Source organism: Cinclus cinclus, chromosome 6 (assembly GCF_963662255.1).
Source record: "Cinclus cinclus chromosome 6, bCinCin1.1, whole genome shotgun sequence".
Lineage (NCBI taxonomy): Eukaryota > Metazoa > Chordata > Aves > Passeriformes > Cinclidae > Cinclus > Cinclus cinclus.
In genome coordinates, this window is record NC_085051.1 from 16,983,906 (window position 1) to 17,010,910 (window position 27,005).

Here is a 27,005-nt window from a genome sequence, read left to right on the forward strand (position 1 = left end):
CTTGTGTGGTTACAGGTGTAAGAATACCGATGAAGCTTGTTAACACCCTTTTCCTTCCATCCTGTCCTCATGACATCAAGACTTTCTACCTGCAGAGGAAGACTTAGGGGTAATGGTTGATGACAAACTGAACATGAGCCAGCAGCGTGTGCAAAGCCAGCCGTGTCCTGGGCCGCGTCAAAAGGAGTGTGGCCAGAAGGGTGAGGAATTGATTCTGACCCTTTAGTCCACTCTTGTGAGACCCCACCTGGAGTACTGCACACCTCTGGTGTCCCCAGCATAAGAAGGACATGGAACTGTTGGAGCAAGTCACGAGAGGTCATGAAATTAATAAGGGGACTGAAACACCTGCCCTACAAAGACAGGTTGAGAAAGTGGGAGCTGTTCAGCCTAGGCAAGAGAATGTTGTGAGGAGACCTAATGGCAACATTCAGGTATCTGAAGGGGGCCTGCAGGGAAGCTGGAGAGGGACTCCTCATAAGGAGCTGTAATGACAGGACAGGGACTAATGCATCCAAATTGGAAGAATGGAAATTTATTGTAGATATCAGTAAGAAATTCTTTACTGAGGGGATGGCGAGGCACTGGAACAGGTTGCTCAGAGAAGCTGTGGATGCCGCACCTCTGGCAGGCTGGATGGAGCTCCGAACACCTTTGTCTAGTGGGAGGCGTCCATGCCAGGGATCTGGAATCAGATGACCTTTAAGGTTTAAGGCTCATTACAACCCCACAACGTGATACAATTCTATGAGGTAAAAAAACATGAGGCTGGTCCCACTGCAAGAAGATGTTAGAGAGTGGAGCCAAAAAAAAAAAATTTAAAAAGCTGGTGCTATATTTGGAGCATTCCTAATTGCCCTGTTCTATTTCCAGCTGCCGAAATCTGCGCTAGAATTTTAATTAAGGGCTAAAATTGTGCAGCAGATCCTGACAACAGGAAACAGCCCTAACAACGGGAAACAGTTATTTAAATAGGCTTTGAAATAATCAGATCTTATCTCCCGAAGCAGCACTCGGATGAATATTAAAGCTGCTTTTGTTCTCCCGAAAAGGGCTGCGCTTGATCAGCAGGCTCTGGGGCACCACTGGGGCCAGGCCCGGCAGTGAGTCGCTCCTTTCTCACACGGCCCCCACGGCTCGCGGAGGGGACCGGGGAGCGCCCCCGGCCCAAGATGGCGGCCTGAGGCATAGCACCCGCCCCGCCTCCGCCGCAGCGCAGCGACGCCCCCTACCGGCCGAGACGTCCCCTCAGCGCCGCGCTCCGCTGCGGCGGCCGCAGCGCGGGACAGCGCACGCGCAGGACGGCTCCCCGCCCCGCCCGGTGCGTGCATGGGCGCATGCGCAAGAGGGCGCCGCTGCGCTGCCCTGGGGGCGGGCCCGAGCGGGTCAGGTGGTGCGGGGTTGACGCTGAGTGACGGGCGGCGGGACCGGGACCGGGACCGGGATTGGGTTTGGGAGCGGCATCGGCGGCCTGGCGGGACGGGAGGAGGAGGAGGAGGAGGAAGGGTCTCGACCGCGGCCCCGGCGAGGCGCCATGGCGACCACCGTCACCACCCAGCGGGGCCCGGTGAGTGCTGCGGGCGCGGCGCTGCCGCGGGGCCTGCTCAGGGGTATCTGCTGTTAGCGCTCGCCGCGCTGGGCGGGCGAGGCCCGAAGCTTGGGGACCCCGATGGGCCCGCCCGGCCTCTGCCAGCGCCGCTGTGGGAGAGAGGCTCCGTGTCTCTCACCCTTCCCCAGCTGCGGCCGCGCCGGAGGGGTGAGAGGAAAAGCCCTCTCCTTCAGGCTGCTGGGATGCGGGAGAGGGAAGTCTGCCTTGTCTCCCGGTTCCCCGCCTGTGAAGAGGCTTTGAGAAAGGGGAGGGGAAAGTCCCTCCTGACTGCTCGGAGTCCTTGAGAGGGGCCCGTTCTGCCCGTTCTTTGTCCAGAGGCCTTTCCAAGGAGCGAAATGCTTACACTGACCCGGAGCTAAACCTCTTTAGCTTGGAAGCAGACGGCAGCTCCCTGTGCTCGGGGCACGGTCAGGCCGCTGTCCGTGGAGCGGCCGCCTGAAAGCTGGAACGGCACATCCAGTGTAGGATGTAGGCGTGCGTGTGGGACGGGAGCTGAGCCGTCGTAAAACCAATTTACCAGCCTTCTGGGAGGTGGTGCTAACAGTTTATTGGGAATATGTTACTGTCTGGTTTTGCCCAGGGATAATCATTCCTCACCTCGGGTTATTCTACGTGTGAGGTGTTGCAACATCAGCTTTCTACAGATGTTCCAGTCTGTTCCTCTTGTCTGAGAGGATCTGGTGGTCATTGACAATATGATATTGTCATATATCTATATATGGTAAAATGAGGGCTTTTAAAAAACAATAAATTTGCACTGCTGTATTTTATTATGAAGAAACATCTTTCTAAAAAATTTATGCAGCCTTGTAGAAAGAACAGTAAGGTGAATTACTCCTAATCTTGAAAAACTCCTCTTATGACAGTAATATGATATGGTAGTCAATTTTATTCCTTGAAGTGCCTTATGTGTTTTATTTATCATGACTGCCTGGTCCTTCTTGAATGTTACTCTTCTAGATGTCTTGTTCTAGAATTTCCCAGGCACTCCTGTATAATCTCTTGGCAATCTTTTAGTTTCCTAAACTTGATTGAAGCCTGACAAAAGGCATATGATAATTTATCTCATGCAACTTTGGCTTTCTGGGCTTCAGGTTTTGGTTGTTTTTTTATTTTATTTTTTAATGTGTTGCTAACATTGTTATACATGCTTTTCTTCCTTACCCACTTCAGAATTTTGAATGTTTTCAAATGAATGAATAAATTATGCAATATTAAGCAGGCAGTCAGAGCTGAGGGTGTTGATATAGTAAGTTCTAGCCTTTCTTAATTCTCTTCAGAGAGGAAGATAAAATTCTACTAGTTTCTATATACACAACTGCATTACAAATGAATAGCCACTAAATGGTGCTAAAGGATTGGGAACCACTTTTTTCTTTACTGCTGGAGAGAACAGTTCAGTCTTTTTCTTTGAACAAGCAAGAAAATATTCAAGGTTGTTGCATGTGGGTAAGAAACTAAAGTGGGCTGTTGCCAGTCTTATACCTGTACTTACTAATTTGTGACACTGCTTACTTGGTGCATAATTAAAATTTCTTATTGCTGTTTAGTTTTTCAGATGAAACAGCATTCATCCTGTCTGCTACTGTAAATACTCTGCTAGAATATAAATATCTCTGGCCCTTTTCAGGATGTTATGGACTTAGCATATTTTCACATTTGTAATCTTTTATGAACAAAACAGCTTTTTAAATCTAAACTATAGCTGAATATGCGAGGACTGCCAAGCAATACCTTTTACAACTGAGAGTATTGATGAACAGTTTGACCAGGCTTTAGATTAAGACTGAGACACCAAAACTTTGTATTTGTGATTCCTTATCTAGCCAGTCATACCCAAAATAACTCTCCATGGTTATTCTCCATGATTATCCACCATGCTGACAAATACATCAGGTCCTTCAAAATTAGATTAAGTGTCAACCTAGGACTGCATAGACTTCTGCTCCTAATTCCCCTAATAATCACCGGTCTGATGACTACTGGCACTGATGAGTTTTTTTCTTGAGACTCTTCAAAACTTCACAGGATCTTGTCAAAAGTCTCTTTCCAGCTTTCTTGTAGGCTCCTTCAGGGACTGGAAGGTGCTCTGTGGTCTCCCCAGAGCCTTCACTTCTCCAGGCGTAGACACAGATGTCATATGGACACTCATTCTGTCTTTAGTTTTTAACTCATGTTTATATACCGTAATTCCTGCCATACTTTGCAGGTATTTGTACCCCCTCCTTTTCTTCATGTGAAATCTGCTCCATTTCAGGTTAACAATTGAGATCTCCTTTCTCTTTGTGTTGAATCTCAGAAGAGAACCTGGGTGTGTTTTCTTGATGACTTCCTTGCAGATACCAGAAAGCTGTTATAAAGGGTATTCTATCTTTCTTCTGTTCTGAACAAATCCTCAGCCTGGCCTCATGAGTGCTCCAGCCCTTTTCACAGGCCTTCTTGGTAGATCTTTGCTGGGCTCCCTGAAGTACATAATTTTTCATGTATTGCTGGGCCCCAAACCATTGCAGTGTTCCAAGTGTGGTCCAGCAATTGTTTCCTTTTCTCAGCCCACTGGCTGGATTCTTGTTAATCCAGTGCAGTTTTCTGTTAGAATTCATTGCTGTAAGAGTCCTCTGCTCATCCATGCTTTGCTTGCTCTCCTCCTCTGTAGAGGCACAGGCAATCCTGCCAGTTGTTCTCCAGTCTGTACTGGTGCCAGGCATTTTTCTGGCCAAAGTACAGGTCTTTGCCCTCATTGAATTTCATGAGATTCCTGCCAGTTAATTCTTCCATCCCTCTAGTTGGTCCTGTCCTCAAGTATACCAGTCATTCCTCCCAGAATTTAATGTCATCTTCAAAACTGATAAGGATGCCTTTTGTTACTGAGGAATAATATTAGACATATAAGTTAGTTTCCGTACAGACCTCTGAGCAGCTTCACTTTTAACCAACCTTCAGTGTCGTTAACCACTGAACTTCAGCTTCTGAGCTTAGTGCCTCAGTCAGTTTTTCATCCATCCAGTACTCCCCCCATTCAGATTGTAATGATCCAGCTTTGATACCTTCTGCACTTTCCTCAGTCATATATTCTTGTTTTGCAGAAGGCTGATGGCTCATCAGCTTTTTATTCCCTTAAGGCCTTGGTAAAGGCTGGCTATTCCTAATCTCTGTTTGGCTTTTATTCCTTCCTGTGTCAAGGAATGTCTTCCAGAAGTGCTTGCTCTGTGAATTTCTTAGTAACTGAGGTGAAGCTGACCTGTCTGTGGCTAGTCAGATCATTCTTCTTGCCCATTGGAATGCTGGGTATGAGATTTGTCTTTCTCCAGTTATAGGGGAGTTTCTCTAATCTCTGTGACCTTTCAAAGATGTTAAAGAGCAGCCTTGAACAAATTTCAGCTCTTTCAGAATCTCTGGATGCTTCCTATTTGGTACCAGTTTTTTTCTTCAGTATGTAAAGCATAGAATAATAGTTCAAAATTCTGTCATTCACTTTTTCTTTCTTAAAAAAAGTAAAATCAAATAAAGGAGAATGGTCAGAAATTTTTGAGGAGTTGGATGTTTAAAGCTCTTTGATGTTTTGAAGAAGTTTCATGTTAGACTTCCTTGGTAATTGCTAGTGTGGAAACTTTAATTATGGTTCCCTGAGTGTATTGTGTCTGGGCAAATGTTTCTGTAAGTCAGGGCATTTGTGGCTATTCTTGGCTCTGTGTCCATTTCCCTCCCTTACACAGGTACCAGTACTTGCAGAATCAGTGAGTTGAGGGTTCTGACAACTTACCTCCCATTCCCTTTACCTCCAACCCTTGTTTATTCTGGTCAGTCTTTTATACTGACCCACTTTACAACTCTCTGGCACCATTTCATGTTGCATAAGAAGCAGGAAGGTGAGACTGAGACAACCCCATCCTCAGTTGCATCAAATAGCTGTAGAATATCACACCATCTTCAGTTTGAAGAAGTTGAGATGCAGTTTTTATACCTGCAGCATTCTACCTTGAAGATCCACAAAACTACTTACAACTACTTGCTACTTACATGGTTGTAGCACATGGGAGGGCCAATATTATTCTATTTCTAGGTAATCCATAGTATTGAGATGCAATGCTGTCAGTAAAGTGTATTAGAAAGTGATTATAAGCAGATTTATTTTTAATTTGTCTTCTGAATTGTAGTCCCATCCCTGTCCTGTTGCAAAATGGAATTAATTTTTTGTTCTCTAGCTAGTGACAGAACACGTTTGAATTTCACATTGTTTCTGAAGTGCCATTGTAGTAGAGAGAAGTTAATTTGTTTCAAAGTGATTGAGGAGTAGGATCAGTGACACAACCTTGTCATGTGTGCTTTCCTTGCTTTTAAAATAAAAATTGTGGTTGAATTCTGGTTATGTAACTTTGTATTTTTAATTCAGGTTGGGAGGTGGCAATTGCATGCCTGCTTTTAAATGCTTTGAGGAAGATGTAAATTGACCTGTTTTCTTTAAAGATAGAAAGATTGCACGGTACTGATTTGTCTCCATCAATATGGAATCAGCTGATAATTAGCATAAGAATATACTGACTAGTGTATTTTCTTCAATAAGCACCGCTCCTAGATATTTTACAGGCTATATTGCCAGTACTTGTGAACCAAATCTTAGTCAGAACTGAATATATGAGTGTGTGCATCTCCTGTTCCCCTTTCCATTTTGGAGGGGTTTACCACTCAGATCTTTTGAGAACTTAGTTAACATTAGATGGTTTTAGTTTCTATGTATGTCAGCTCTGCAGTTCTAGGATAAGAGTATGGTTAAGAGGCTAGAATCAGCTTAGCTGCTGTAAGAAAACTTCAGTCTCCTTTGTGGACTTTTCCCCCTTTGGACTGCAGTACACAGACTAGTTTGTTTATTTTATTTTGGAGCAGATATTGGCTGACTTTTATGAAATAAAATTGCAAAAGCTATTATTAGACTTATGTTGTGAATGACTTAAGTGTTCCAGTATCCATGTGCAGATGGAGACAGAAGAGGCTATCCTGTTTTCTGAAGTTTAGCAGAGGGAGCTTGCATAATATGGAGATGGGATTTCAAGTGTGCAGCCATCACTTCTGACTATGGGAAATGTTTATGATGTCTATTCCTAGAGGTGCTAATAATACCAGATTTGAAAATTTCTGGAGGACCAGGGTTGGAGGGCAACCTGCTGTGTTGTAGATGCCATTTCCTTCCAAATTCTGGGGCCATTTCAAATCTTGGATTATGTTGTATTTTAAAATTACATGTATTTCAGTGAGAAGACTATTACAACATCATGTCTCATTGCCAGCCAAACTTAAATAAACTTTCTTTTATATTAACTTCTAGCTTAGTTTTTTTCCCTCTCTGCCCATTTTTTGTTTCCATTTCTTAAAACTTCAGCTGCTTAAATTTTTAATCGTAAAATTTTAAGGTGCTTGTAAGTAAAACTGATTCCCTTTTTACTCTGCTTCCCAGTAGCCTAGCAGCAGGCATTCAGTGTTTCCTCCTGAACTTTTCAGATAAACTTCCTTTTTGGCATGTGACACTTGGTGTTGCCAGGATCCTTAGTCTCTCAGATAATCATACAAAATAGTCATACTTGTGATTTGGCAAGAGTTGTAATTTCTGTCTCCAGCATGCAATGTTGACATGTAGATGCTGTGTAATCTTGAAAGCTATGTCCTCAAGGCCTGTTAGCTTCTTAAATTATGTTCTGTAGGCATGCATCTGCCAGATAGATGATTGAGCAATCTTGCTGGGGATTGCAACATGAGAAATTGCGTTGTCATTTGTCTTGATGAGGTAGACAATTCTGTATTAATCTATGTAATCCACTCTATAGACAGCAGAAATGAACATAGCATAATTATAATTTTTCTATGACACATTTTTTGCCTTTTAAATTTTATTGTAGGTATTTGTTATTTTAAAATGACAATCTCTCTAAATGTATTTGAATTGATAATGTTCACTGAGGATTTAAAGCTGATAAACAACCTGAGTTGTTGAATTGAGAAGTAATGGGTAGAAACTTTCCCTTTATACTGTAAAACTAGCAGAAAAATCCATGAGCAATGCTGATTCATATTGGCTCTTGTGACAGAAGTTCTCTACTACTACTTTTTGTCCTGGCTCATTCTCGTGCTAGAACAGATTTTTAATTCCCACATTGTTGTTTTGAATGTGGTGGGATTTTGTCACCAAGGTTAGTTGCAGGCTGGCTGTGTTTAACACTGGGAGAACATTAGGACATCTTTATTGTGTTGCAGGATTTGGTCCATAGGAATCCTGTTTTACAATCTGTGTTGATGGTGTCTGTGTAAGTGAACTTTCAGATGCGAGCACTGTGCTGTGTCTTGGCACAGGAACAATTGGACATAACGTGGGTGATGAATAAGTGAAAGAACTGGATGCCATCATATATCATACATGAATGTGTTGTAGAACTTGGTGGTTCTGACTCTTGTATGGGCTACTTAAATGTTTAGTTGCAGAGCAGCTTTGGCTGTCTGTCCTATTTTTTTGCAGAGGCTTATGCTGGAAATTATTGTTTCTTGAAAAAGCATGCTACATGAGTTGGCAGTTTTGTAATTTAGTTAGTTCTTTGTTCATGCTGTCAAAAAAAGACTAAATTCTCCTTAATTTGTTACACTTTGACTTATGTTCATCTCTTTCCCATTATAAAAGTTTAAAGTCTTCTTTTTTCCCCCTCTCTTTTCTTTTTTAAGGTATTTGTTGGTGAGCTTCCTCAAGATTTTCTTCGCATTACCCCAACCCAACAGCAGCAGCAAATCCAGCTGGATGCCCAGGCAGCTCAGCAGCTACAGTATGGAGGAGCAATGGGCACAGTAGGAAGACTCAGTATTACTGTAGTACAGGTATAAATTATGCCATCTTTGTACAACTAAGTAATTTTAAACAATTAATGCAATTTTTAAAATTGGTGGACATGAAAAGATTTTGTATTGGAATTTGAGTTACTAAATTACTTGTAAATAGGTAGCAATTCTTAAAGGTTTTGTAGCTTCATTTTTCTGTACGTCAGCATTTTGTCCAGTTTCATGTTTCATTGCTGCCTGGTGCAGTGATTTCCTGTAAGCCTTGCTATTATAGCACATAATCAAATAAATGTATGGGGTTTTTTGCAGTGAGCCGGTTTCTCTGAAAATTGTTGTTCAGAGGCTTCTGGTAGTTCCTGTGCTCAATGTTGGAAGACGTTAGTAATTTTGAGAATATTATAGGAAATTGCAGTTCCCTTTTGTATTGTTCCACGTCCTTCTCCTCAAAGCTCTTCTCCAGCCAGTTGGCTCAAAGTCTTATTGTCATATATATTGTGTTTCCTTTGTTGAACTTGGAGATTCCTGTCTGTACACTTCTCTTAGCCTGTCAGGAGCCTTCTGAATGGCAGTACAACAGACAAGAGATACTCTTCTCTATCTGTCTAGGAATTCATGCAGGAGTGCTATGCAGTCTTGGCTGCATATTGAGACATGTGGCATTCTGGATAGGAGACTTGCTGTGGTATAGTTAATCTATAGAAGATGAAAATCTGATTGAAGTGTACTGTATTTGCATATGTGTTGATAAAATATGTCAAACAGTATCCCTTAATTCTGTTGCTAATAAACTGATGGAAGACCAGAAGAAGTTTCTGGGGAGGTAATTTGCTGCTTTTTTTTCCTTGCAGACATATAAGGATGGTGGTGAGTTTGTCTAAGCACAGCTGATTATCGCCCTTTTTTGGATGAAGGTTTGATAAACCTTCTAATCCCACAAATTGAGAGTACAGATAATGCTTAGTTTGGATGCCAAGTTTCTTACTTTTATTTTAAAGTCCATATTTACAAGAAACAGTTTGAGACCTTTCTCACCAGCTCTAAGGTATGAATTGAGGAACCATCATGTTCCCGGAAGGAGAAAAGGGCTTTCCAAGCCTGAGGTGCAGCCCTTGTGATAAATGTTAAATAGTGCACTGGCCTCAACCTCCCATCCTGTAGGTGGGAGATGCCCTGGGGCACCATGGTTTGTCACTTGTCTTACTTTAAAAAGAATCATGGGCTGCTTAGTACAGGTCAAAGAAACAACACGTCCAAAAAGCCCAACTGCTACTTGGGCACAGCTGTACAGCAGTACTCAGTGTTGTGTTCAGGACTGTCATCGCCTCGTTTTGTTCTAGTCTTCTGATGTTGCAGCAGAAGTTTGTCAGATCTTTCTGATTCTATACAGCATTTATAGTAATGTGCGGCCTTAAGTTGTCCACTGAATTAAGTACTTTAAATACGCATGCTGAAATAAGTGTTTAATCACTTTGAAACATATAGTCTGCTATGACTAGTTTACCTAAACTGAAGTGCTTTTGCAGATTGTGCTTTTGGATTGTGTGATATTCTTGAAAGTAGTGGATTTTGAAATTATTGATATTCTTGAAAGTAAAGGATTTTCATTCTTTAAAAGAATTTATTGTGAAGGAGGACAGGCTACCTATGACACTATGCTTGTGATTGTGTGTTGGAGATCAGGCACCCAGGGAAAAAGTGAACTTGTTACCATGTCCTTGTAATCATTTTTACTTTGGTATGAAGTAATTTATTTTAGCTACAATGAAGATGTTTATTTTCTGTAACAAATAGGTTAAAAAGATGTTCCCTTTTCAAGGTCTCCCAGACACTTAAGGGGTTACTGGTTTATATTTTAATCTGAATGCTGTTTGTTTTTTTAACTCTTCTCTCTCCCAGAATTTAGTGTAGTTCTTTGTTCAATATTTGTTTCTTACTGTGAACTAATAGTAATTAACTTCTCAAGTTAATGTCAGTATTATATACTTTCTGGGTTTCTTTTCTTTTTAGGCCAAACTGGCAAAGAATTACGGGATGACACGCATGGATCCGTATTGTCGAATACGCCTGGGATACGCTGTGTATGAAACTCCAACAGCACATAATGGAGCCAAGAACCCCCGCTGGAACAAAGTGATTCAGTGCACTGTTCCCCCGGGTGTGGACTCCTTTTATCTAGAGATATTTGATGAGGTCAGAACTGCTATTTATTTTTTCTACACCTCCCCATCTCTGATTTGGACTGAGGTTCGGGTGAAACCTTGCAAAAAAGGAATGAGTTAGCACAGACAGTTCCTTAGTCGTGTTCTCTGGGAGATGGCAAAAATTTTTCAGAATTCCAAAAGCAGAAATTCACAAGGCATTGGTCTTCCCCCAGAATGTCAGAATTGTTACTTATCTTTGGCAGCTGATAAAGGGGCATTAGCAGGCTTGCCTGCGAAGGAAGAGAAGCAAAAGATCTCTGAGTGCTATTTAATCTCCTCTTGGCTATCAAAATGCCCTGCAGCTTTATGTCCTTCACTGTCCCTATTAAAAATAGCCTGTTGTACAATGCTGTTTTACTTGAAAATTCTTCGGTGCTATTCTAACCTGGGAAGAGCTTGGAAACTTTCCCAAGTTTGGAATTCTTGAGAATAAAACTGTCAAATACAGACTCTGTCTAGTAACTAGGATTTATTAGGAGAAACTAAGAGGCTACAGCTAAGGCTAAAGTCATGGTTTGCCTTTTTTTGCTGCCTTTCTCACTGTGTATAATAAAGTGTGACAATGCAGCAGATGTGCGATCATTACACAAGCGAGGCTTTTGGATGCTGCTTTAAGGGCTTAGCTGATTGGTTCAAGTGTCTGTTTCATTGCTGCAATCAGGGGGTAGATCAGAACTTCTGTCTGCTGTAGAGCCTACCATAGTAAAAAACAAAGCTGTTTATGTTTTATGTGATGGCCTCTGATGTGATGTCATGAGATTCACACAGCCTATGATGATATTAGGATACTGTATTTCTAGAGTGTTCTGCTTCAGGTTTTCAATTTCTTGCTATTAAATATCTGCAATCAGTCTATAATACCACTTAAAAGTATTTATTGACACTTCAGTAGTTTCAAAGGGAATGAAATTAATGAAGTTAATATCATAAAACTGAAGTGTTAGTCAAGGATAATTTTAAGTTTGGGGTTTTTTTTCAGAACAATTGATTTGATAATATTTTTCAAACTACTTTTCAGAGAGCCTTTTCAATGGACGACCGCATTGCTTGGACACACATTACAATTCCTGAGTCTCTGAAACAAGGAAATGTGGAGGATGAATGGTATAGCTTGAGTGGAAGGCAAGGTGATGACAAGGAAGGAATGATTAATCTGGTTATGTCATACACGGTAAGCTGAGTTTGGGGTGGGAAGGGAGAGAAGCTTCTTAAGCAGTGGGAGGGAGATATTTTAGACTGAAGTAGATATCTTGTACCATACTGGGTTTGTGTGTGTTAGCATTTAAAATAATTATACCTAGTTCTGGGAATAGCAGTCAAAAATATTTGTAAAGAGAATAAATACTTTGTGGTGAGGTAGCAAATGGGTATTTATCTTGTTTTGCAGTTTCCTAAATTCAGCTTATTCCTGTTGTTGAGGATTACACTGAGAGCAGGTACTGGGTATGCAGCTGCAGTGAGAGTTGCATGTTGTGCCCTGGCTGGGGGACATGGTGAGAGCCCCAGGAAAGGGAACCATGACCTGGTGCTGGCCCTTTGCACAGCCAAGAGCACAGGGACCTGTGGCACTGGCCAGGGGACCGGACACTGGGATGCAGCAGGAGCAGTCAGCAGGAAGACCCCAGACTGTCTGGGTGCACAGACTGTGAGGGTGGAAAAGCTCTGGGATTCCTTTCTTCAGGGGCTCTCCCTGGAAACCCCAGCTCGAGCTGTTTCTGTGTTACTGCACCATGATTACATAATTCTAAGGATCCAGATGTTTGAGGCACTGCCATGGGAAACCCAGAGCTGAGCTGGTAAGGAAACCCTGTCTGGCTGTGAGTGTGGGGTGTGCAGGGAGCCAAGAGGAGCACCCAGGGATCACTGGAGCCACCCACTCTGAAAGGGCCTTTGTCCCAGCAGTTACAGACTGGAGTGGGTGCCAGAGCGGCTCCTGGATGGTCAGACAGGAAAGTTTCCTTAACACTGTGCTAATCTACATATAAAAAAGAAACCGTCAGCTAAGTAGTCCATTGTAATTTCTATTTTAATAATAATAACTTTTAAAAAGCTTTGTGGAATCTAACAATAACTTTCCCTCCCTAAATCTTTAAAAATTCATGTCGGTTTAAAAGCAGAATAGTGGAAACTCTTCTCTGTCTTAGGTGTTTCTTGGGTAGTTTGAATGCTCTTTTAGATGATGCTGTTTTTTGGCTTCATTTCTTGTTCATTTGGTGCTTCTGGTCATGAACTGCAGACTTACGCTGGTTTGTTTAGCAGTTCCTGGAGTGTTCTCATGTCTCACCTTTGTTTCAAGTAGCTGTTGGATAACATGCAGCACATGCAGCCCTGAATGCTTCCTACTTGTATGTCATCAGAAGTTCCAAGCTGCTGTTAAGTGCACAGCTGGGAACAGATATTCCCTGCTGTTTGAAATTCACATTCTGCCCCAGATCTGAACAGTTGTTTCATTACCCTGAGGAGAAAACAGTTTATAATTAACCTTGAAAACTGTCTCCCTGTGAATGTACTGTTCATAATATTCAGTATTTTCAAGGATCAAACTGAACTGAAATATAACTGAAGTAATTGTGGTAGTAAAAGGAAATGGAGTTAATTTAATATTTTGTTTAAAGCACTGTTTTACCTCAAAAATAATTGACTTAAACTAAAATTTGCTTCAAGGAGCAATATACTGCTTTTAAAATTGAAACTAAGAATAAAAATCAGGTTTTGTCTAATATTTAATTTATGATGAGTATTTTGTATATTCATTTCACAAGACTAAGACAAGAAAGCTGATTTAACCTGTATTTTAAAATAATGCATTTTGATAGCAACATTTAATCACTCCTGTGAAAGGCAAATTTCACATGATGTGTTTTTATTGATTCACAGGCAAATTAATTGCAGTTTCAAAGATGGTAGTTCAGTTAGTTTGCCAGAGATTTTGCTTAATATAGATTAGCATTCAGCATAGTTATATTGCACTACTGAATGTGGATTTACAATGTGATGACTTGTTTGCAGACACTTTCAATTGCTGGCATTTTTTGGCTGTTTCCTGAGTTCTAATCTGTGCTTTTTCTGTCAAGTCTTTGCCAGCTGCCATGATGATGCAGCCCCAGCCAGTGGTCCTGATGCCCACTGTATATCAGCAGGGAGTTGGATATGTGCCTATAGCAGGTATGTTTTCTCTCCTTGAAGACTGTGAACCTTCCAGATGAAGGGTGTTGCAGAAATAAATACCAAATTACTCCTTTTTTTTTCAGAATGTAAAGGAAGCTATAAACAGTTTTTCCTTAGCCTTATATATTTTTATGAGAAGAGGAAACCAATTAAGTACAGGTCTTTCCTCAGTCTTGTACCCCATTTAATAGAGCTGCATATGTTTGATTAAGTGGATTAAAATGTCTGTCAAGTTGTGAAGGCTTCTCTTTATGAGTATTTATTTTATACTTTGATCAGGTCACTGAATAGCTATCTAGCAGGTTGCACTCTTGGGTTGTGCTTACTTAAATGGTGGCAAGTCATGTCTGAAGCTGTTTGCACTTGAGAAAGTGTCCCAGATGAATTGTGCTGTGAGAACCGCAGCTTCTGTAGCCCACAACAGGATTAAATTTTCTGTGGTTTTTGAAGATGCTTTGTTGGAAAGAAATTTGCTACGCACCATGTGAAGTATTCACAGCTCAGAGAATGAAAAATGTTAGGGAGCTCTGAGATAGCTCCTTTTGATGTATTTACATAAACTACAGCAAATATTGTCAGTGGTTTTGGTTGGTTCAAAGAGTTTTGGATTTGTAGAGAATGATATGTTAACATGTACTTGGTAATTTTTCTGTCCAAGATGAAAAGTTGAAAGTATGTAAGTAAGTTTGAATTTGTCCTGCTTAGGAAACTGATAAGTTCAGTTGAGTATGTGTTTCACTTACAGCTGTTAAATCCTCCAGTTTATTCTATGGCTATCCAGTAGTGTGTGTACTTTTCAGGGAAAGTAAGAGATGAATTCACATATTTTTAACTTTGTGTGCGAGTTTATGAATGAGTGATAGAGTGTGTGGGACATAATTGAAGTGCTAAGGAGTGACACAACAGACACATGTATTTTATTTTTCTTTTGTAAGACTAGAAGATGACTGAATTTAGAATTCCATTCACTGTAAAAACAAACCCCATCAACAGAAGACTGGATATGTAAGTTAGGAATCATACCTCCTGTTCCATTTCTGCAGAGGGAAGTTAGAGCAAAATATGGAAAAGTTGGGCTGCATGCTTTATTCCCTGATGAAAACATGCAATTCGCTTCATTTTAAGTGTTCTTTTAATCTCTGTAGCTTAATTGTCATATTTTAAGTCTTGCCAGTGAAGTGCTTTGAACTGGAGTGTACATTCTGAAGGGTGATTCTGTTGTGGTAAAGCAGACCTTCTGTAGTGAACTTCAGACACAGTCATCTTGTTTATAGTTATAAGATCTGATAGAAAATGCTAGCAAATTTCTTGAATCGATTAAAATAAGAATATTCATATTACAAAATTTCTGTGCCAGGGTATAAAGAGAAGAAATGAAGCAGAGATTAGTTTAATGTATAATTAAAACTAGACATAAACTTATAGAAGATAAAATCTACGGAAGACCTTCAAACTTGCTATGCAAAGTGCTGGATCTTCAAATCATGATGTTCTGTAAATTATTTATCTTGAGAATATTTTCTATTTGGAAAAGCTAAGAAATAATTAAGAATTTGCAAGTAATAGTAATGTCTGACATTTTAGCAGCTAAGAATTTGGAGTCTGTATGGTGGAGCATTGCCCTTTTACCAAGATCCAGAATGTTTGTTTTAATTGCTGCTATAATACTCTTCCATAATCAAAATTCTTCCAGCATCTGTGACATATTTTTAAAGCATCGTGAAGTTCTACCCCTGACTGTAGTTGAGTGTACTTCCTTGACTTAGTAAATGCTAAACTTTTTACTAGCCACCTATGACCTACATTTGGTATTTTTTACTCTTTCTGTGTTTGCCATTCTAGAATTTATGTGGACATCATCAAAATTTCCCAAAGCAGTGTGAGTTCTAAAGCTTTGACTTACTAATCAATGACCCACTCATAATAACAAGTTGGATATTTAGGTTTGGAATTGGAAAGCGACTTGGCTGTAGAATACTTCTGCTGTTTCATACATTTAATGGCTTAATAAAAGTAGTTTCAAATTATAAAAGGAGACAACAGTGCATCTCAGAAGACATCTTGGAGTTTTCTGAAATACTTTCTGTATACTGAACTAGATGCTCCTTCTGAATTCTGTAAACTCAGAAAGGTGTATGCGAAATGCTGACCTTCCTTGCACAACTAAACTGTTTGCATCTTCTGGGCCCTCTCTTGTTTGCACATTTCCTTTGCAGCACTGTACAATATTTGCTCTCTTCCTTTTGAGACTGCTTCAGGAAGGGTAATGGACGTCAGTATGCTCCTGCTTTGCATGTTTTTAGTTAAGGTTTTTTTACCTGTGCAGCTAATTTAATGTAGTCAGTAAACAAGTTCTGCATTTCCTTCTGAAGAGTGGAAAAGTATCATTGAATAGTTTATTGTATTTGAAATGAGTGGGATTCTGCTGTAGAATGCTGTCAGAGAAGAAGCCTTATCTCAGATGGAAATAGAGTGGGTGGACTAAAATGTTTATCCAGACAGTTTTAACAGCTACTTGTTAACTGTTCAAAGTAACTGTGCTTTAAAGAGAGATGGTTAAGTCAAATTTAGGTGTGTCACAAAGGCCAGGCTGTTTTTCTGTAACAGTAAACTTCTGTTCAAGACTAACTTTCTTATTAACTAGCCTTCTAATTAATGCTGGAGCAGCTATTACTCAAACATTCTGTCATACAAGCTGAAGTAAACACTAGAAACAAGCAGGTAGCCACTGTGGTAAGCAGATGAACACAAATAATGCTCATTTCCTCACGTTTGGTGGTAGATGGAACTGTGTTATGAAATGGCCTTAGTATATTCTTGCACCGTGGTAATTAATTGCAGTTTTTTTAAAATTGAAAACTTCTGACAAGAGCACTAGCTGTTACTTATAAGCTATAGCTGCCATAGTTGATGTATCTAAGGATTGAGTATGCAAAAATTGGAACTTGTCAGTCCTGTTGTTATAGAAGTTGAGTTTATCTACCACCTCTTCCTGTTTCTTTTTCTTAAGATTACTTAATTTAAACTGTAGAATATGTTGATACACTGGTGCTTGCAGTATCTTCTTGTAGTGAACAGTACCAGAGACAGTGAGCTACAAATGTTAGTTCAATAAGCAAGCTATATTTCTTATAAGCTAAATATTCATGGGATAAATAAGAAACTTGCTTTTACATATTTTATAAACTCCCATGTTGAAAGTATATTAAAAACCTGTGTGTTTCTGGGTCATGTTGGAGTCAAGAATATCACTTTTCATTGAGGCAAGGTTGTGTGTGTATGTACGTTGCCCCTTTAGGTGTCCTTACTGAGAATCATGGGTTAGCTTGTGACGTTACTGGTATTTATTCAGAAAACCATGTATGTATGTTGTCCTTTGTGGTGTGTAAAATACAATCCTTGCTGCAAACACCTGGTGGCTTAGTTATTTTGGCAACATTTCCCCTGATTGCTATTTCTGCATAAACAACATATTTAGGAAACTTGTTCAGGGTGCTGAAGCAAATTAGTTGAGAGTCTGGATCCTGGCAGCATTTCATTTTTTAGTATTGGGTAGTTTAGGTTTTGTCCAACTGCCTCATTTTATCCTACTTTCATCTTTGGAAGGTAAATAATTACTGTCCTTTTAAAAATAGATTAATATTTCTTTCCCATGTCTTATTCCTTTCCCCTTGTCCCTTCATTTTCACCGGTCTTTAGGGCTTGAGTACTTTGCTCTGGGTAAGTTTCCAAGCTCTTTTTGCACTCCCATCCTCACTGACTCAAGAGTCTTTGCATGAACTCACCTAAACAGCTTTATTTGTTACAGCAGACTGTGTCACAAGGTATTGCCACTTGCTTGTCACAGTAGAAAAATTTATTGCGTCTTCTGCAATTAAAGTCTCTCTAACCTGTTGGAAAGTCTTTAAAGGCATCTGCTTAGCTTTGAGCTGTAATGGTTAAACTGCTGGTAGCAGTGTTGATCAATATAATGTGATGTTACGATATTCTTCTGAAGCTGTTGTAAGTCACTGAGCTATGCTAGGTGCTAATACTGGTTTTCTAGAAGAGAAACATAATTTTTGCAATTGTTTGGCTACTGCAAGATTAGTGGAGAAGCAAGTAATGTCACAACTTTTGGTAAATGGGAAAGCAAAAATTTGAGTTTTGCAATGACATTGAGAAGACAACCTGCTAATTGCCTTAGTCTTAATTTCCTTAATTAATCTTCAAATAAGCTTTCTTTTTAAAAAGTGACACTTTTTTCCTCAGTCCATATTTTTCATGCACTTCTGTTTTAGATCCATGTCAAGTTAAGTACCTGACTAGAACTCTAAAGGCAAAGCATGTTACAGGAAATCAATTTTCCTTCATTTTAGACTTCCTTTACTGTGACGCTTTTGATTTGGAATTGTGCAAAGATGCTGTGACACTGCTGTCTTTGATAAAAGCATGGGTCTTCAATCAAATATATTCAGAAAATTTTAGAATGACTTCTTGTGAGATATGATGTCAGTTCTTGATGCCATGAATTTCGGGAAGATGCCGTAGATAAAACTGTTGTGGTTGTCACAACATATTTGGTTTATTCAGAGCAGTGGAATTTTAGCATTTTTCTGTTGTTTCATACACTTAATTTTTCTAGTAGGTTGCAAAGAAGCAACATTTTAAAAAATGAGATGGCATATATATTTCAGTAGTGAGTTTTTTCCTGGAGCAAATGTCATTAAGATATATTTTGTTTATTAGAGAAGGGTTACCAGTTTCTTCATTTAAATGAAAGAATTCATGCTGAGAAGGTTCCGGAGTTTTCTCTGAGAGTCTGTGCATGGGACAGAATAATAATGAGTTAAGAAATTAAACATAGGGCACTTGACTGAAAACAAAAATAAAATGACAAGTGTGTAATGCCTTGTATGCAGTTGGAAGAAGTTTTCTCTGTTAATTCTGCTTTGATGCTTTCATTGCTGCTTGTAGCAGTTGACTTGCTATTGTTTGATGTATTGGAATGTCGCTGCTTATGCCAGCATGTTTGCCATTGCTATTTCACTGAATTGGAAAACAGTGCTCCATTCTTCTGATTTATAACATGTACCTAATATCTTAGAGTAACACTGGAGTCCTCAATTCCACTGATAGTGCATTCTTACATTGTTTAGTTCCAGTTTTCACCTGTCAGTGATATGAGGTTTTTTAAACTTAAAGCAGCTTTTTACTAAACATTGTTAACTTGGAAGCTATAGCTTATTATAACTTTCTCTAATGACTGCATATATGTATCTGTTTGCTAAATTTCAGTGCATAGTTCTTTGGGTTTATGCTTGAGTCTTACTTACTATTTTGTAAATCAGAAATTATGGATGCTTTTAGTCTGAGTGTGGAAAAACCCAAAGTACTCTTAAATTGGTATTTGTATAGCTTGAATGTTGAGTTTCATGAAAAGTTAGCATTTATCATGGAGGTATTTATTAAAAATCTGTGATACTTGCTCCATTTGTGTGCAGTCTAGTTGTAGACAGCATAAGCTAAAACTATAAGAGCTGAGAAAATGGGTTTTGAAAATCTTTTGTGAGAAACAGTACAGTCAAGAAATTTCTTATGTCTTAAATTGATTATTTATATTGGAAATGCTTTTTGAGTACTGTCTGTCCAGATGTCTGGCTTCATAATTACCTGTTTTTGGTGAAAGCAGTAAGGAAAACTGTGTTCTAGTTTTGATTTTATTTTGATACTGCTAAGACACTGAAACAGTATTGGTAAGCTGTAGGATACTGTGGTACTTGAGTAAAGAACCTCATGTTTAATTTAGATTAATACTTTAAACTGACCTCCTGTATGGACATTTAATACACTGTTTAGGCTGATTGATGGGTAATCTTAGGGTGTTGATGACTTAGTAAAAAATATTGGGAAGTTTATGTTAGAAGTAAAACACAATTTGTATTGCTCAGTTCTTTCAGGTACTTTTGCAACTTTTATTTTTTTGAGGCCGCACATATTCTCATGCCCCCTTTAAATGCCTACATAGTTTGTAGGCAGTGTGAGGAATGAGTTGAGGTTTGTCAAAGCTCTAGAAGAGGCAGTGCAAAATGCTGCTGGGTAATTGGGTGAAGTGTATTTACAGTGTTGGTGAGGACTGCACAGTGATTTGCCTCCAGGGTATCTGATGGGCCTTGTGCTCAAACACAAAGTGCCAGACAGAATTCCAGGGACTGTGGTCCAAAGGCCATAAAAAGCTGTAGAGCCAAGGTTTAGGGTGGTGCATTAAAGGTGACAGATACCTGTGGTAGAGGTGTGATGGAGATGGCTGGGCAGAAATATGGTTCCAGTGTGCAGATGACAAATTTATGAGATTATGACTCAGTATGAACCTTTTTGAGTAGATTCAGCCTGTGTGTTAGACTTAAAGCTTCTAGGTTCCTTTTTTTCTGCTAATAAAACTTAAGATTATTAAAAGGGGAATTTTAAAATTAAAATTGGAGAACATAGATAAATAGGGAGGTGTTTACAAATCAGTAGTTAATCCCTTCGGATAGGACAGGAGTCCAAGATGAGGAAAGAAATAGAGAAGAGTGTATGAGGTAAAATCCTGGTGCAGTGCTCACAGTCAAACTATATTCACTTAGAGTACCTGGTCAGCTAGAGTTGATGTTTAACTCATCCAGATTTGAATGTGAGTTATAATGTAGTGTTTTTATGCTGACAGAAAAAGCAAGTCACTGGGATACTGAAGCATTTGTACACATTAGAGTGAGTATAGATGTCTCTGACTAAATAGTTAGAGTGAAGAAAATCTTAAAGAGACAAGATAGGTATTGAAACTGCTCTTTGCTCTGTTTTTAGATGTTAGGTCTGTGTAGAAGTAGTATGATGTAATTGTAATATTTTCAATCACATAAGTACTTCAGTCATTATGTTAAGAGAGATGGGGCTGCAAAGAGGTACTCTTGAAAATCATATAGGTTATACATATGCTTTATTGTTACGACTTTTGAGCAGTTAGTCAGAATTCAGTGGAAGAGAAGCAGCTTCTGATCTACTCCTGAGTAATATATGAAAGATGGTTCTCAAAAAGAGATCTTATTTGAAGATGTATAATGGTGATTATGCAAATGGTTCATCCTTTGTTTAACTTAGAGAAGTAATTAAGGTCATAGAAAGCAAACAGGCAAACTAAAAACTGTGTAAAAGAAGTTAGATGTTCAAAGAAAATGTGTGCCAAATGAAAAAAACCCAAACGCAACACTCAGGGAATCCTAATAAGTATGAAGTAACGCAGTAAAGTATGTTTCTGACAAAAATTGGTGGATCTCCCATATATTGGGATGTGAAAGTATTAAATTATATGTTAAATCTAAACTGGTTAGGAGGTTGAGTAACAAGGCTTTTGAAGATCAAATGTGTAAAAGAAGCCGACATTATTTATTTTAAAGAAGCAGAAAACCTGGAATCATATAATTAAATGAAAATAAAGATATAAGTATGTAAGGTAGTTCAGGAAAACCTAGTTGGAATGTGAGACCATAATAGGTGAAGGAAATCTTGCTTTCAGAGGACTAGAGGATAGCAAGGTGAAGTTTCTTTAAAAAACATTTTTGAAGTAGCCATTTTCTCTATTGTGTAGAATGATTAAAACCCAGGAAGACTAGAATGAGCTGCTTTAAACAAAACATGTAACTAGGTAAACTTTAGGAGGAAGTTGTATGGTTGTGTAGGAAAAGCCTGTTTATTAAAATTCATAGATATTTCAATACATAAGAAAGAACAGTGTGGTCAGTGTATATCGCCTTCTCAGCTGCATTTGGAATATGCTACTTTCTAAGCATTCTTTCTCTCATATGATACTCTGATATAATAAAGGTAATCTTGTGGTTTAATATCTGTTTTAAAAAGCTGATGAACAGCTTTTATTTAAAAAAAAAATAGGTGATTATTCATCTAATGAAAAAAGTTGAATCTAATGCACCTCTTTGGTGAGGTGCATCAGGTTTCTTGAAAAAGTAAGTGAGGTGACTAAGACAGCTTGTCAAAACAAAGACTCTTAGCAGTTTTCTAAGCCACTCTGACTGCCACAGGTTGCAGAATGATCTCGTAATAAAAGGAAAATAAAATTATATGGTAAGTCTGGTGTTAAAGTATATGTAAAGAATAGTCTTAACTAATATTTGCTGACAGTTTCTCAATTTGGTCATTACTGTACATGAAGATCTTTGAATTCTTGTAGACTGCTCTATAAAAATATCAGGTGAATAATCTTTGAAATAGTGCATTAATGCTTGAAAGCAAGTAGAGAACCAATACTAGAATTTGTTTCTGTCTAGCTGCATATAGTTCTCTTTACTCTACCTTAGAAATTCTGCTGGAGACCTGCAGAAGCTAAAACATAAAGAAGTGTGACTAAGATAATCAAGGATGTGAAACTACATAGAGAAGTGAAATAAACAATTTTCAGAAGTGATAACAAAAGACTGTAGTACGTACTATTATGTGTTTTCAGTTTTGTACTTAAAAAGGTAGTGTTTTCAGCAGTTATTCTGTGCTTAATGATAAAAGTTCTCATGCGATGAATAAGGGATTTTGTCTAGTAATTTTTTTTTAACAGGAAGAGGAAAACTAATTTTCTAAAACTCTGTAAACTACCAGTGCTTCATTTTACATGGATATACAAGAAGTTAACAAAAAATGACAGGCCAGATGAATTTTGTCCTTTCTGGAAGAGAGATGAGCAAAGTAGTGTGTGTCCCTAGAGGTGTTGCTCTTTTGCCACATAGTGACTTTGCAGGCTGGATGGAACTTTAGCCAGGAAAAAGATCTGCTAAAAATTGTTTATTTGTATGGTCCAGTCTCCTAGTGGACCAAAGTACTGTGCTTTCCTTTGAATACGCTGGAGATTGCATTCATTGTTTTTCTAAATATCAGCTATGTATATTGCGGCTGTAAAACCATTTTTTCATCACAACATTAATACATGTGAGGTGGGGAAAACCAACCACAGTTTTCTCTGGTGAACTCAGTGTTTGGTTAGTGAATTATGTGTGAATGTGTTTAATGCAGGTTGTGCCTCATTTTGAACAGTACCTGTTGCCATACTGTAGTTTATAACTTCTGGAATATAACCTTGGGGAGAGAACCTCTTTCAGAAAATATTTTCCAGTTGTACCAGTGTAGGTATAATCTCTGCAATCTTCTTCCTCCTCTGAAATGCATGTTAAAATAAATAAATGCTGAACTTGGTGGGTTGGGACAAGCCATGAGCTGCTTTCTTCAGGATCACTGGGGGTTTTTGTTGTGGGTTTGTTTGTTTCTTTTTATTCCCCCCCCCCCCCCCCCCCCCCGCATGCCCCTCCCCACTCATGTATGTTTTGTGGCTTTCTTTCTTCTGTTTTTAATCTGTAGGGATGCCTGCAGTCTGTAATCCAGGCATGGTACCAGTGGCAATACCACCTCCTGCGGTCAACCCTCAGCACCTGTGTAATGAAGAGGACCTGAAATCTATCCAGGACATGTTTCCCAACATGGACAGGGAAGTAATCCGCTCAGTGTTAGAAGCTCAGAGGGGGAACAAGGATGCAGCTATCAACTCCTTACTTCAGATGGCTGAAGAGTCATAGATGCCCACTTCCTGCATAGTCCCTGTCTCGATGCCACTTATTTTTACTTGCCAAGACAGGGATTTAGCTAGAGGAAGAATTTCCCAACAGCTTTCTGTTAGTGCATCGTGTGTGACAGATTATACCCCTTTTCTCCTTGGACAATTGGATCTTCTCTTTCTTTCTTTCTTTCTTTCTTTCTCAGTCTGTACATACTCAATTTAGCTTACATCCTACAATAGAGCAGTAAAGCATCTTTACTATCAGCTGTGCCCTGTGTGGCTATATTCTCATGGGGTGGGGAATAATGCTTTGTTTCATTCTCTCCCCCTTTTCATAAACTTGCTCTTACAAAGTAACTCTATGCAGTACACGATTTACTATGTTGGTGAGATTGGGAAAAAAGAATCTTTCCATGGAAGGTTTGCTATTTAAACACAACTGTTTTGTTAAAAGTATTTAGGTTTCAGTGAGCAGCCTATTTTTGCCAGAAATTAGACCCTTTCTTATCCTGTGGTGTTTAGTTATTACAGTCATATAGTCACATCTTTTAGATGGAAGATTTTTAATTTAATAAGCTAAATTTCTTAAATTGTGCTGTTGGTATTTGTAATGGGCATCTTCTGTTCAATCTAGTCATTGGGCACCAAAGCAATATATTTTCTGGTGTGCATTTGGGGCTTTGTTCTCCCACATACTATTGTTAATGAATTGTTAAAATCTTAGGAGGTAACTTTAACTCTTACAGTATGTATTGCTGTAGCATAGAATGAGGCTAGGCCCTAATGTGCTCCCACAGTTAATTGCACTCTTCACTACTACTTCTGCATTCCCATGGCTATTTCAAAGGATAAGTGCAGAAGGAAAGATACTTACACCTGGAAAATTATTGAAGCCGTAAACAATTATTTAAGATGTTGTCTTGCATTGAAAAAACAGATATCTATGATCTGATTATAAAGCTTCTTTCTTTATACCTGTTTCAGCAAAGTTATTGCTTTACATTAGTGGGAAAATGATTGTATATTTCCTGTAATAAGAAATAAGCACGAAAAGTAGCTTCATGGCCTTAGAATGGCATTATGAATTACTCAGTGACTTGTTAAGACTACAGCTGCTGCAGTCAGTTTATTATTATTTGATGCAGATGGAAATAAGATTCTTTGTGAGAGACAATTTAACATATCTGAGTTACAGTCTGATCCTCAGAGGAGGTGTTTGTATTTATTGTTTGTGTAATTTTTTCAAGTAAGAGTTGATTTTGGAGCTGCAGAATCATACAGTTATGCACCAGTTACATCTGTTAGATGAATTTCTGCGGTGTCTGTTTTTTGTAAAGTAATGCACTTTAAATAGTATGCACCAATTTATTTTTCCAGTGATGTGCAATGTTGCTGTTTTGTCTCTTTAATATTTGATTTCAAATACTTTCTACAATAGCCATAGACCTTCATATTTTCAAGAGTTGAAATGAATGTACACTTGAAATCTAGGCTCTTAAGTGATTCATGAGAACATTAAAGCCAGGTTTGGAATAGGGAGCGATGACCCATATTCTCTTCTTCCTCATACTTTATTTCATGTCCTATGCTTAAAATATTTTCTTTTTTATCTGATGGAAAGCTGATTTTATCCCCCGTCCCCTACATTCAAGTAGCCTTTAGGTAGCACTGGCAGCAGAGCATGAATATTTTATTTTTTTAGTCATTAAAAGTAATACTGAAACTTTTAAAATACAGCACCAAAAATCACCCCAGTTTCTGACTTTTTAAAGCTGTTTTCATAATGTACAGTTTTAAGTTTTGTTACTAATCCCTTAACATCTTAAATTTCCCATTGAAAACATAAGTGTCTTTAAACGTCCTCCAATTGGATTTTGAATAATTACATTCAAGGCTATAGTTGTGTGCTGTAGATGTAGAATTGCTGCACTTTTGTTTTCTAAAGTTAAATGGGTGTTCTTCAAGAAACTTGCCCCTTTCCTACAATCATGGTAAATTTTGTGATTGAGTAGGTGTAGAGGCATTTGGTCTTTATAGCAGCAGTGTTTTGTGACATCATGACCCTAAAGGATGAATGTTGGTAAAGATTTAATGCTTAGATACCTCCAGGAAGAGTCCTGTGCTCTAACTCTTACACAGATACCATGAATTGCTAGGGATGGAACAATTCAGGGAAAATGTACATATTTAAATTTTTATATTAAAATGGTGGGATTCATAATGCAGCTTTTCATAAAAGCAAGTGGTCATGGTTCAACTTAATGGCTGGTAAATTGTACTGCATCCTATTAAAGCTCCATTTCAAGTATAGAACAAAACCACCTTTCAGTCCTAGCTGCCGGAAGGGGTAAGTGCAAAAGTTAAGCTAGCCAGGTTTATTCATAAACTGGGCTCTGGCCCTCTGAGGGAGACTCCTGTTCTTAGATAAATTTTTAGTGTGTATTTTTTTTCCTAGGCAAATGTTATGCAAAACAGGGTACAAATATGAGTTGGAAATAGGATATGTAGGAGCAGTATGGCCAGTAGATGGATTTCATTATCTTACGCTATACTTAAATATTGTTCTGTGGACTTTTTTGTCTTTTAATTAAGCATTAGAGATTAAACTCTTACATCAATATGTGCTACTTTCTCTTGTTAAGAAGAACAAAACCATCAGCCTACTCAGCTTTTCAGCATACATATCCTTCCAGTTAAGCTGTTTGTTATTAGGTTGAAATTGGAGAGAGGTGAAAAAAGGCAGGGAGTGTTTACTTATTTTAGGGTCTGTGAAATTAAGGTATTGGAACTGAAAGTCTGGGGTTTTTTTTAATATAAACCAAATCATCAGTCATGATTGTAGCTTTTGAGAAAATGCTAATGGGGTAATAGGGTGTTTGATGCTGCTCCTCTGCTCAACAGCTTCCAGCAGCTTGGAGCCAAAGCCAGCTGTATAAGGCATCTGCTAAAAGTTAGTGCTCTCAGTATAGTTCAAGTCCTTCCAAGAGCCTCAATTTGCTAAAGGTAGGAAGATTTTTTTGTCTAGCTAGATCCTTGCAACTTCTCTAATGCTCTTTGCATCTGCTGATGGTACTGAATGGGTTTTTTTCTCCCCTATAAACGTTATTGCCTGTTTGGTTGATAATGTAATACCGTACAGAGGATGTTTTTTGCTGTAATTATTCTGAAGACATTGTTTCTCTGTATTGAGGTCCAGTGTCCAAATGTGTTTCTTGCACTCTAAACTACATTAACTTTTTCATTCTAATTTAATAAATGCATCATCTGAGTGAAAGTGTATTATGTCTCTGTTGGAGAACACCACAATGTGAGTCTTTGTCTATAGACCGATCTAAAATTCAAGAATCGGTAACCGTCTTTTATTCAGTGTTGCACATTGGTTGGCAAATTACACTGGTTCTTAGTGTGACCTTCTGCTGGGAACAGTAACAGTAAATGCTCAAAAGTATTTGGATAACTCTTCTACAGGTAGGTCCCTCTTTCTGACTCTTCTAGGGGCTACTTTCTCAAGGAAATATTATGGTGTTGCAGGTCTGGAGGACAGAAGAAGGCAGTAGTGAGGCTGCATTGTTTGAAGGACAGCATTGGAGGGTGAGGGAGGAGGGAAGAACAGTGTGTGGGTATGGAGGGAATGATGCAGTGT

General features: G+C 38.8%; 1 protein-coding gene across 3 annotated transcripts; it reads left to right on the forward strand.

Moving 5' to 3' along the window:
- Positions 1–1,433: 1,433 nt before the first annotated feature.
- On the forward strand, positions 1,434–26,630 carry TOLLIP (toll interacting protein). Of its 3 annotated transcripts, XM_062494985.1 has the most exons (6): positions 1,434–1,567; positions 8,312–8,461; positions 10,430–10,612; positions 11,642–11,794; positions 13,698–13,788; positions 23,167–26,630. In XM_062494985.1, exons 1-6 carry the CDS (start codon positions 1,535–1,537, stop codon positions 23,379–23,381), a joined length of 825 nt encoding a protein of 274 aa, XP_062350969.1. In that variant the 5' UTR covers positions 1,434–1,534; the 3' UTR covers positions 23,382–26,630. The 3 variants fall into 3 exon arrangements, with proteins under 3 accessions (XP_062350969.1, XP_062350971.1, XP_062350970.1); XM_062494987.1 differs by lacking the exon at positions 10,430–10,612; XM_062494986.1 differs by lacking the exon at positions 8,312–8,461.
- The last annotated feature ends 375 nt before the right edge of the window (positions 26,631–27,005 follow it).